The sequence below is a fragment of the Neodiprion pinetum genome, chromosome 3 (assembly GCF_021155775.2).
Source record: "Neodiprion pinetum isolate iyNeoPine1 chromosome 3, iyNeoPine1.2, whole genome shotgun sequence".
NCBI classification, from domain to species: Eukaryota; Metazoa; Arthropoda; class Insecta; order Hymenoptera; family Diprionidae; genus Neodiprion; species Neodiprion pinetum.
This window is the reverse complement of record NC_060234.1, coordinates 30,028,450-30,040,619: the sequence shown is the minus strand read 5'-3', so window position 1 is coordinate 30,040,619 and position 12,170 is coordinate 30,028,450. Positions and strand designations below refer to the sequence as shown.

At 42.3% G+C, this 12,170-nt stretch overlaps 1 protein-coding gene across 3 annotated transcripts in view; it reads left to right on the top strand.

The window, feature by feature from the left end:
* The window catches only part of Cnb (Centrobin), a 77,607-nt gene that overhangs the window by 62,883 nt on the left and 2,554 nt on the right, over window positions 1-12,170 (top strand). For 2 of the 3 annotated variants that reach the window (XR_006882338.2, XM_046618713.2), the window contains exons 6-9: window positions 9,906-10,761; window positions 10,858-10,966; window positions 11,061-11,753; window positions 11,888-12,114. Coding sequence is in view for 2 of the 3 variants with exons in the window: in XM_046618713.2 (XP_046474669.1) it covers window positions 9,906-10,761; window positions 10,858-10,966; window positions 11,061-11,753; window positions 11,888-12,114 (1,885 nt within the window). In the remaining variant the exon portion in view is untranslated. Of the gene's footprint in view, window positions 1-7,501; window positions 9,834-9,905; window positions 10,762-10,857; window positions 10,967-11,060; window positions 11,754-11,887; window positions 12,115-12,170 lie in introns of those variants that run through there. The other variant, XM_046618714.2, reaches the window with a different exon arrangement.

Below are 12,170 nucleotides of genomic sequence, written 5' to 3'. Positions count from 1 at the left end.
CTTTCGTGTCTCGGTTTCGCAGCTCTTCTCTGAACCGAACTTTGCATCAAGCAAAGACCAAACTACGAGGAAAAGATTCTCTATGCAAACGGCTGAAGATAACCTGCACCCCGAGTCGTAGCATTAACGCCACAGGAAGGCATGGCTTTGAAAGATCGTCTTCTTTTTTTTTTCCCAATTTTTTGTCAACATTTTCACGCTTTTTCTTCTCTTTCGCCGGCAACGCATTTTCCTCCTTTTTCGAAGACCGTTGCCTTTTCCGGAGGTGAAATGGAATCAGCCGTGTACACAGAGGATGACTCTCTTCGCGGTGAATCCTCGCAAACAAGCATCGGCTTCACTTCCAAGTAGGTATTATACATGAGAGCTACCGGTGGAATCGGGCTGTTTGAGGATACCGGGGCGAAACGAACAAGGAACGTTCCCCGCCCAACCACGCGAATGTATTTCTTCTCTCGACTTGGGCAAGCCCAACTACACCGGCTCCGAATCATCCAAACAAAAGCTTATACTCAAGCCCGGCGAGGGGGGCGAAAGAACGAAGGCGGGCTGGTAGTAGTTACATAGAGCTTTGTTTCTCGCTCTCCAAGTACGAGAATTTTTGGCGCACCCCGGCCGACAAAGCGGGGCGAGAAAAGTTTTGGAAAAACTTTCGGACCTTGCCGTCTCCTTGTGTGCCCTGCATTCGTCCCCCGCCCCTCACCCCCGCCCCCACCGCCACCCCCATCTCCTTCCTTTTCTTCGGAGGAACAACAGCATTCGAAATCCGAATCCAGCCGAGCGTGCACTTTCAATTCTCTACTCGATAATCGATACAAGTGCTCTCTCTTCGGCGCAAAGGCGGCAAACGGGCAGGAAGTAGGGGCTGGGAGATGACGAAGGGCCGAAAGTGAGCAGCCGTGCACCCTATCAAGATTATACTTCGCATCGCGAACCCGCTTTTTAACAGCTCGGTGGCGAAATGAAACCTTCCTTCGATTCGGGGTCGCGAATGATTGTCGTATACCGTAGGCTGATTTTTTCATCGAGTTAAGAAATCTGTATTTACAACGCTGCTACCGTGACGACGAGTTTTGAAAAAATGTCTCTTTTCATTCCTCCGCGTCGCACGTGTTTCAGCTTTTCAGGAGTATAAAATCACTCCCTGCACCCATATATCTTCTCCCGTATCACTATATATATACGTAGTATATACGTGTAGATAACGATGGAATGAAAAAAGGACTCATGAATATTTATACGCAATAACAATGATCGTGCTTTTCTTGCAGCCTCTGGTGCTTACGGCACCGCATCCCCTTCTTATTAGGAGGGTGATGAATTATCAATCAAATGATCGAGTAGCCGCGGAGCTCCAACGTCGGCCAACAGGGCTCACGAATTCGGAAGATGGATATATTTGAAAATATCTGGAGGGTCGATCCGTCGAAACTATGTAGGTATCCTTGGATACCCAGCGTCGATCGTCGAGACATCAAAGCGTACACTCGGTCCCAATGGTTCCCCTTTATATCCCGGCGAGCCCGTATATCCCGGACACATACATACATATATATAACTCTATGTACATGTATACATACGTACGTACGTATGTATGGATCATGTACAAGGACATATGTATACGTGTGTATACATAGAGAAAGAGAAGTAAGTGAGGAAATGAGAGGTCCGAGGGGAGGAGAACGGGGAATATCTCGCTAGCCTCGAGCAGTTGGCCGTCCTTCCATTATATTGCTTCGGACCCCCGAACGGCGAATACGTAAATTTAAGGGAACCGCACGTGAGCAAGATCTAAAAGGGTCCGGCGCCGTTGATCCCTGACGTTTTAAAGGACCAAACTGAAATAAGACTGGTTCGCCGAGGGAGGAAAGGACCGCGTTAAAGAGCAGTTCGCAACGGCCGAGGGGAGAGATAAGCTCTTCCGCCAATCCAGCAACCTTTTCTCTTTATTTGGCTTTTTTATGAGGTGACGCTGACACGATAAATACTTAATGCCACGGTGTCGTTGGCAGGTGGGTAGGTAGGTACCTTTATGTGTATGTTAACTTGCCACCGCACGGAGCAGCGCGCTCTAGATCCGAGTGAAACGCGCCAGGCACTAACGACACTAACTCTATCGCTTTCCATCGATTAGAGCTGAGTACCCTCAACAAGAAAGTTGGCAGCAACACTCGAGCGACTGCTTTATACCTATGTATATAATACATAATGTGCATGCCTGTATATTTAGTGCAAAGTTGCTCTTCTTACTGCCGCAGCTGTATTAGATTACAAAACACACGAAACCCTGTTTCGGCCGAATGAAACCATCGCCGTTAACAAAAGGAAAACAACTCGTTTGCAGGCGTGTCTTCCAGCATGTACGTATAGCTGTGTCGAATCTCGGGGAAACCCTTCGGGCCGAAGGCCTTCGTTTCTCTACGAAGCCGAGAGACGAGAGACGATCCCATATTCGGAGTTTAATTACAGAAACAACCGCAGTTGGCAAATCGCTTTCTAGCCCGGTGAAAAAATAATTAACCAACAAGATACACTGGCACGCGTGACCAACGTTGGGCACATACCTTAATGTAGGCCCACCATCGTGTTTCTTGGGGTGCTTTGCCTCGCCTCGCACGCAGACACGTGCCGATTCGCTTGGATGGTCTGGATGTTGTACGAACTACGATTACGCGCCCTGAATTTTACATGACTGGAGGATACGTTGCTTGAACTGTAAATTCTATGTAAGGAACTCCGTGCGCAAACGAACTAGCTCGGTTAAAATTTGAAAAAAAAAAAAAAACTGCAAATTAGCGTCCGGAGGCGGTAGAGTTTCTTTACGCGTGACATGGTAATTTACGTTCGGGTCGACGGTTTATTCGATCAATTTGAAATTCCTTGTTCACGCGGAGAGAAGAAAATGAGCAGATTTTACTGAAAATTGCAGGAAAGGAGAGACGCATCAAGGTTTTGGGTAAGAAATACCCATGTCAACTATATTTTTTACGATAAATATAGCAGATCTTACTCTACCCAAATTCGTTTTCACTGTTTCTAGGGTAAATTATACATTTTACGAAGTATATTTCACCTAAGAACCTGACGTGTACCTCTTTGCCTGCAGTGTTGAGTAAAATCTGCTCTTTTATTCAGTGTGCGGAGAATGTATATTTGTCACGGATATTCAAGGCGAAGAATTAACAATGAATACGATGTGTTTTTATATCTTATAATTATGTAAAGTTCCTCAAAGTCACTCGCAACAAATACATTCGTACAACTGAAGCGTTTTGACGAAGCGGATGATAGTTTAAGGTTTGAATTTCATAGTTGGCGATTAAAGATTTTCAATATGCGCCACTACGTATTATTGCCTCATACGTGAGTTGGTATATAAACGCGTCTTCTGCGAGATCTTTATTTTTATTTTAGTAGCATGTATCTTTGATCGGCGCAAGTACGCTTGACTGGACCGGTATAGAAACTCAGTTGCCTATGACATTGATCATTGTGAGACATCGAATCGCGAGGAATAAGAGGTAAATACACGGTAAGCTTTGTTATATTCACTTTCTTGACGGTGAATTCTCGTCGGAAAGAAGGGAAATCGTATCGAACCGATAAAAGTCATTCGAAAATCCAGCCAGCAAAGCGTTTCGAGATAATAAAACGTCGAGCAGTTTACCTTCGGCATTGCAGTTTTCTTTTTACTTCGCGCTGGTTAAATCATTCCCGAGTACAATACATACACGTGTGCTGTTTACAATGTGAGATCGGATATTCAAAATTTTCTAAACGTCCGTTGGTTTACTGCATTTTTTCATTTTCACTCAATTACCGTAAAAGCTGAACATGGTAAGTACTGCAGTTCTACGGGAAGATCAGAGGTGAAATAATTAGATCCGGGGGTCTAACGACGTTAATAGCCTACAGCTCATAACTCCCGGGCGGATATATAATCGATACAAGAGTAAGCACTGCTAATGTCGCTATATCCGCTGGACCAGATACGAGGTTAAACCACCGACGAGTTGCCTCGGGCACCGCCCCTATCAATATACACGAACCGGCATGTCCGTCAGCATTGTAAAAGTTTAATTACCGGTATGACAACTGCTCCATTAAAATATCCAAACATATCGAGCACGTGAATATGCGATCTATCTCGGCATGTTGATAATATTGCATCATTTTCAATACTGGCGATTTCACAGTATTATACCTATAATTCATCACACAGTACCTTTTTCATCGCCGCAAATCGCTCTGCGATTATGCAATTTGTATGTATTCAAATGCTACGCTCCGCTTTGATTTAACGTTATCGGCTTGCATTTCGTAATATATCCCATTTGCAGACACGCGGTGTTGCTAAATTCATTGAAATAAAAACTCCCTTTGAGGAATAGTTTATACACATATACCATGTATAACTGTAATATACTTAAACTTGTGATGAAAAAATGAGTGCGATCGTGTTTTGTTGTGTATAAGATAAAATTCACGCCGATTATGGGGCAATCGGAATGTGTGCGCGATGCGTATTAGTCTACCGTATATTTCTTACCGCGCGGAGTTATGGGATTAATTTCACACGTGCAAGGGAGCTAACGAGCGCTCATGCTGCGGAAAACGGGTACTTGGCCGTAAAAAAGCTATTTGCAACACATAAAGTAAACCAAGTGATTCGCCATGCTCACCAGCTAGCCCGGCCACATACTGGACCGCCAAGATAAATAGCTCAAGCCCCGGCACTATACCCAGCTACGACACTTAAAAAGATGCCAGTAACGTTTTATCGAAGGAACTCGAAAGAAAATTACCACGCGCCCATGCCAGCGACACTAAGTTGTCACAGCGGCGATAACGTCAGAACCAATCGCTTGAGTACCTAACCCGCGTGCAATTGGTTGGCACAATAATTCATCACATTCGGCATTCGAACAATAACTCTTGATTTCGACAGTAATTCGATACTCGATGCGATGCAAACGTTTGTCAGGAATCAACAGAACCTCGCATATGCGCTTGCGATATTCATAAATTCATAATCGAAATGACGCCAACTTTATAGATACACTGAGAAATTATTACGTATAACCGGCTGAAATAAACGTTGGAAATTTTTCATTCTTAATCCAATTCACAGACAATGACCAATAGTGAATTGTTGAAATGTATCATTAATGGAACACGATACTGCGAACCGTTGACGGTAATTGAACGAAGAATCACGATCGAGATCTTGCCAAATTTTGTTACCGTGTTAAGAATAAACTCACGGGGTACGAATGGTCAGTTTCAGAAGTGGTTACTTCCTCATAGAAAGCTCACCTCGCGTAGTGTATACCTGTATAGTCCGTGTCTGGCGTAACGACCAGTTTTAAGTAACCATCAAGAATGTGTTCTAAGGAATAAAAAGCACGGCGTATACGGCTTGAAAGAGCGTAATTCAACCGAGAATAGGATTACAGTAAAAACCGGAGTCATCCTCGCAGCAGAGAAGAATAAACAGAAGGAAGAATAAGATCTGTGTAAAAGGAGGAGAAAATGTAGACCTTTAGTCTTATCTTCTATATAGTTTCCTACTACTTTATTTACTATTACTCCCATAATCTCGTCCTTATACTGCTCTGCCCAGTCGTATGTACTCGAGAAGCTATAAACTGTTACTCGTATAAACTTTTACTACCCCAAGACAATCCACATCGGCGCCCACTTCTTGGTTTCCACGTATTGCCATCTTCCTTGGTCATTGATTGCGGATTGATTCTGTCCGCATCGACTTATCCACGGATGACAGACAACTCGACGCAGCTCTGAATATCCGATATTGAAGAGTATAGTTTTGAAATACGTCAACGAGTAAGGTAAATACATCATCGAGACAATTCTTTAACCACTTTTAGATTCCGTCTATATGTAATACTTGGAATATAATATGATTCTTTTATTACTTGCGGACTTTTACAATCAATAATTTGCCTTGAGTATCAACTTTGGCCCTTGAGAGTTCACAGAAATTCGCTCTGTCTATGTTGTCGTAGAAACGTGTATTCGATAAGAAATATGGGAAATCTATGTTATATTTATGAACCGCCAACAATGATAGTATCCAATAATTAGGATATTGTAAACTGGCGATGAAAAAGTTTCCAAACTAGGTTACACGTAGAGAAGTCGTGACCGAAGAAAAGTATATCTTCAAACTCGTATATGTTTTCAAAACTTTGAAGCGGTGAAAATAACGGAAGGAAACATAAAAAGAGAGGAAGAGCAATATTGCCTCGCGGCTGGCGTTCGATGCCGAGTCTTGAAAGTACAAGGCCATACATTTATTGTACTTCACTGTCCCTCGACTAAATTCCTGCCCTTTGAGTGTTACGTTTTTATTCATGCAGAATATCGTGCCCCCTTCTCTCAACCGACACACCTACCCTACGTACGTACGTTCTACACATATCATATACGCCCAAACACGTGCAGCGTGAACGTACAATTTTACTGTAATCTCAAGGTACGCGCGTACAGCATAGATCTAAATTGTCACGAATGGATGTGCGCCTGTGTGTACCTACGGAGAAAAAGGTAAGCAAATAAATATCGCAATATGCACGTGGCTCACGTACCTCTATTTGCGGAATCCCTAGAGAAATTGAGAAGTAGCGGTGCAAGCTGCGGAACCTATCGCTTCAACCCCTGCGCTTCGCGTTCCGGTTGTGAAAACAAGATTCGTGTCACCGGTATCGTCGGGAACATCGTTCCGAAATCAAATTGTCGAATTCGCAAAGCTGGACGTCTATTTTCCAACGTACAAATGGGAACACGTTCAGTCGTCCTCCTCCATCTCGTCGACAAATTCAATTGCTTACGAATTTACATGATTGCGGGTCCGCACGCGTAAAACCAAATCACCAACGATGAATACCTGCTTATTACATGTAATAACGTTGATTCTAATGCACTTACGGGCACAGCTGACGGTCAACCTCCAGGGAGCTCAAATCTGCCAAATCGTCCTACGACTAGGTTGGATGGTCGGAGCTAACCTACGCTCGGTACACGGCTTGCCGAGAGAATTATAGTTTACCTTGAATTATTCTATAATCATTATTAATGGACCCATTCAAGAATGTGTACCTGTCCTAGGTATATGAGAATTGATGAGAGGGGAAAAGCTAATTGATTTTCTCCAAGTACCACCGTACAAGTCTCAATTACAAATCTACGCGTTTCTGTGACGATATCTGCAAATTACGTCGGTATAGTCAGTCTGCTTTTCAAGTTATAGAGTTGCTGGAAAAAGTTGGAGGATCATGTCCGTGTATACGCGTATGTAGAAGCGAGTTTTGGGTAGCTGTTCATGTGCCGTTATGACGATCCTGAATTCAACCTACGTACAGAGACGTACGGTCATGTTATTGAGTTCCAAAGTGCTATCGAGTGAATTCACGGCTTATATCGTTCATTAATGCCTGGCAACCAGGGCCAAGCGGTTTGTACATTCACTCCAGCACTTTGGATTCCAATAACTTACGGTTGGATCGGCATAATGATACATTATAGGGTTGGGAAACCAATGCACATTCAGCTTACCGATCCCCGTACGTAATGCAAGTTGAAACACGAATCTATTCGAGTTTCGAATATGTCGATAAGCGTTGTGACCACCCAGTGGAACATCATCAGCTGGTCGAGTCAGTACGTAACTTTAAGGTGGCACGAAATCATTGCACTAGCGAAGAACTAACTTCAAAGAAGTGAATGCGCCTTTGTCGTCTATGCGTTGACCAAAATCCAATTTTTACGAGCCTTTCGAGCTGCCTTACGACAGTGATTGTATAGGTACGCTGTCTTTTTGCCGTCTAGTCTATCCGATCTAAATTCTATTTGACATTTTAGAGGACATTCGCAGATATTATGGTGGACTCGACGACGACTTAAATATATCATCGAACATCTGACCTTTTTTCGCGAATTCCCGACAATTCTATCTCGAAATTTTTTCCGTCGACCATATGTCGCCGTCGAACAGTCAAATAATAGTTGACACCCTGACAGGTGAGCCACCTAGGAAATGATTTTGAACAGACGCTTTACATCGACTATACACTACATAACTCGATCATCTGCAGGAGGGTTAACACATCGGACTCGCCCCAAGTGTCGAGATAGTGACGAATACAGTATAAAGATTCGTATCGAGCCTGTCTCCGCGAATGCCGCATCATATGATCATATTACATTCCATACATATCATAAAACGTCTAACGAATTACATTCGTGGTCAAAAGAAACGATGGAACGGTTTATTATAGTTTTCAATACCGTATACTTATATTTATAATATATTTGAGGTGTGATCATACGTGATAATAAATACTCGATACTTGAAATGAATTAGTGATACAGGAATGTTGTGCGAGTTATCCAAATGCGGTGAAGTAGATTGATTCTACAAAAATATGCTCCGACCACGAGGACACGGAAAATCGTATAGTTATCAAGCGATTGTTCGAAAGAATTTCCGGAAATCGTCAGGCGGTTACCTGGAAAATCAAAGATTTGAAAACGAAAGGCGTTCCAAAGTGCAAGGTGAAGCAGTTTTCAAACTGCCTTCGTTACCGGAAAATTCTTGGTGTAGCATTTCGCCGAGTGATGTCGCTACTGCTTGCCGCGACAAGGTCGGTAAGGCTGGATATTTACGAGCGGGAAAATGCTCCGTGGTATTTTGCTGCAGGGTTCTTGACCAATAGGAATGCCAGTAAAGCCGGGTCAAGAACTGGGCAGCAAAGTACTACGGCAGCATTTTGCTGCCCGTGGAAATCCAGCTTAAGCAAAACCCGTTTAGCTGTGCCGTTTAGTGACCACGGCGGTAACGACCGAACGTGTTGCGGGATTAGGGTCGTTTGACAGTTGTGTTTACGAGTACAATAACCTCAACCACTATTGGCAAACAAGTGATTACAGCGGTGTTAAAGGTGCAAGCAAGATGCCGCAGTCCGATTAAGCCTTGTTATAACATTGAGAATAGCCATGTAGCATTATGAGATATAGGTTGTTCAGATATATCCGACTAATTTGTGAGGTAAAGAGAACCGAATCTTAACCTATAAAATAGCGAAAGAAATAAACAGTCAATGATAATGGTAAGCGAGATAATAGACGGATGATGAGTGAATCTGACGACACAGACGTCCTTCTGCTGATACCTCCGGATTTATTTCTGGTTCCATCGTCGGACTCCGAAGATTCAGAGTTCGGCAGACAACAGTTGGGTTACGGCCTCGGAGTGGGTGCCACCGGTGTGGTTACAGAGTTGTTCGAACAGGTTCAGTCTCTTGAAAATAGGATATCTCTGATTGAATCGAAGGACACGAGTTTGGATGCCTCGTTTTTAAATTGTTCTAGCGAAGCTCAATTCAAGGCTGGCAGCTACTCGTCGCCTTCTAAACAGAACAAGCTATCGCTCAGAAATAAGTCAGGTTCAGTAAGTCAGATTTCAAGCTTACAAAACACCCCAACTAAGCTCCGTCAAGTTTCTTCCGTTCCGACCACTCCCAGTAGCCATCATCATCATCTTCATCATCATTCGACAAATTATACTAATCATTTCTGCTGCGATATGACGTCTGTCCAGTTTGATGCTATGAATAGCAGCAACGCAACTAATGCTTTGGAGTCTCATAGTACTAACCTCATCCCTCGGAACAAACACAACAACTTAACATCGTTCTCCGAGCCATCCATCATTCAACACAGCTCCAGTTCTGATGTAAAAACCACTGGGATCCCGAATTCATTTGTCCCATCCCAACACAGGGAAACGCACACTACAACGAGTCCCAAATGTAACGAAGCCATCAACCAATGTAATCGCAACAGCAAATCTGTTGAACGCATTTCCTTTTCACTTCCTGTAGCTAACGCGAGTCTAAAACCGATTGGAAAACGGCTCCATCAACGATCTGTTAAAGAGATGGAACTTTCTGAAGTTGATGAGCTTCTCCATGAAATGGAAGCAACGGAAGCTGAACTTGCTAAACGGATTAGTAACAGAAGTTCGTATCAGCTTCGTCAGGGAGACGTGTGCCACCCGAATTCTATCAGCGAAAATGATGTTAGGTTTAAAGAAGTGAATTGGGACCAAGGATTCAATAGTGCATCCCCAGCTTGTCGCTTGGACTCTAACTCTCAATGTACTAAATTAAGTGATCCTCACCAAAATCTTCCAACAGCCGTGACAAACATCTGCATGGCTTTCGATGAGGATTCCCTACATTTCGATGCGACCGACAAGATGATAGCTGATTTCAAAACTTGGCGTTACAACTGTTGCCCAACAGTGCCACAAAAGGTTGAACAAGCTAATAATAATCATAAGGATAGTATGGCTATGTCCGAGGATTTGGAAAAACAAACTTATGCGCGGTCAAATTCTTTGTCAAATGCAAATATTGATGTAAATAAAAAAATCATTGGGTCAGATCAACCTACAATAGCCGTCAATAGTGACAATGCACATTTGCACGCATCAAATGATCGTACGAATTCAAATACTGCTGCTTCGAATTTGCATAGTGATACTTCGAAAGCTTACACGCCTGTACATTCCACACATGTAGAGTCTGGTCAAAGGCAGTTTGCACAATCTCATAGAAATTCTTATAGCACTGGTAATTTATTGAACTGCACGAATGAGGACATCCATGTTTTCCAAAATGTTGACGCAACGCACAAGATGGGTAATGATGCAGCTACAAATACAGAATTCTCAAGGTATTTCTTGTTCAGCAATACTTTGTTTATAACGATTGACTCCAATGTATATAGAATATCTATCAAGTTAGTACTTACTTGGCTCTCTTTCTTCAGAAAATCACACCGGCTGTTAACACTCTCTGACTTTTGGGAATCAGATCCAAGTAAATCTCAAGAGGATATGCTTCGGATCAAATTGGAAGAAGAAAAATTTAGAAGAGATGTATAATGCTTTTCAGTTATCAAATGGATAAGTTCAATCAAAACCAGTTCAATTTCATTAGAAGAACTAATGTAAATTTTTTTTATGTTTACAGCATTGCGAGCACTTGATTCAAGAACTTCAAAAAAGACTGCTTGAACAACAAGAAAAAGTAGCAGTAGCGGTGAGGGTAGATAATGAAAAAAACGTTGTTATAACAAGACTTCAAAATGCTTGGACCAAGTTGAAATTGAGGTGGCAAGTATTGGAAGCGGAATCAAGTGACTTACATTTAACCCTGAAAAACGTAAAAGATAAACATCGAACGGAATGTACTGAACTTCAATCCCAGATCAAACGGTACGAAGGGGAATTATCGAAAGCACTGGATCTAGCTGGTGGTTATAAAGAAAAAAGTGATACCTTGACTAAAGAAAAATTAGATTTATTAAAGAGTCATGCAGATGAGCTAGAAAATTATAAATCTTTGGTACAAGAAGTTGAGAATAGGTACAGTCAACTAAAAGATGAATACAACAAAGTACTAGATCACAACCAACAACTTGGAGTGGCACTGAAAAATACTCAGCAAGAAGTGAATAAAGAGAGACTTCGAGGCGGTGAAGTAAGAGAAGAAATGGGTGTAATTCATAAAGCTCTCGACGCCTGTGAAGCGGAGCTGATCGTTCTTCGGCAAGAAAAGGAAAATCTTCAGCTAAAATTGAAAGAAGAAACGAATAGAAATCATATTTTGGAACAAAATAAGTCTACCCTTCTTACAGCCATAGATGAAGCAAAAATGGCAGAGGTATTTATGCTGAAATTTATGATTTGGAATCCTTTGTCTTCATAAGTTTTTTTTTATATCTAGTTCATTCCATTTCAGCCAAATAATTGCCTTACATGACTTAATTAATGAACAATGATTTCATTACATTCCAGAAAGCAGCTAACGCGGAAGCAAAGTCTATAGCTGCTCAACAAGAAAGAATAAGAATAGAATTGCGAGAGGTTTACCAGAAACAAGTCGACGAAGTAGTGAAAGCTAAGCTCCAAGAATTTCAATCACAACTTGATGCAGCCGAATCTGCGTTTCACTCTGAGTTGGAAAGTAGGCAGCGTGCAATCGCTGAATGTGCAGCTAGGAAGATCAAAACTGTTCTTGATAAGTAGGTATATGTCTGGGCTACGTGAAGAATTCACAAACAAAATCGAATCTTGTATC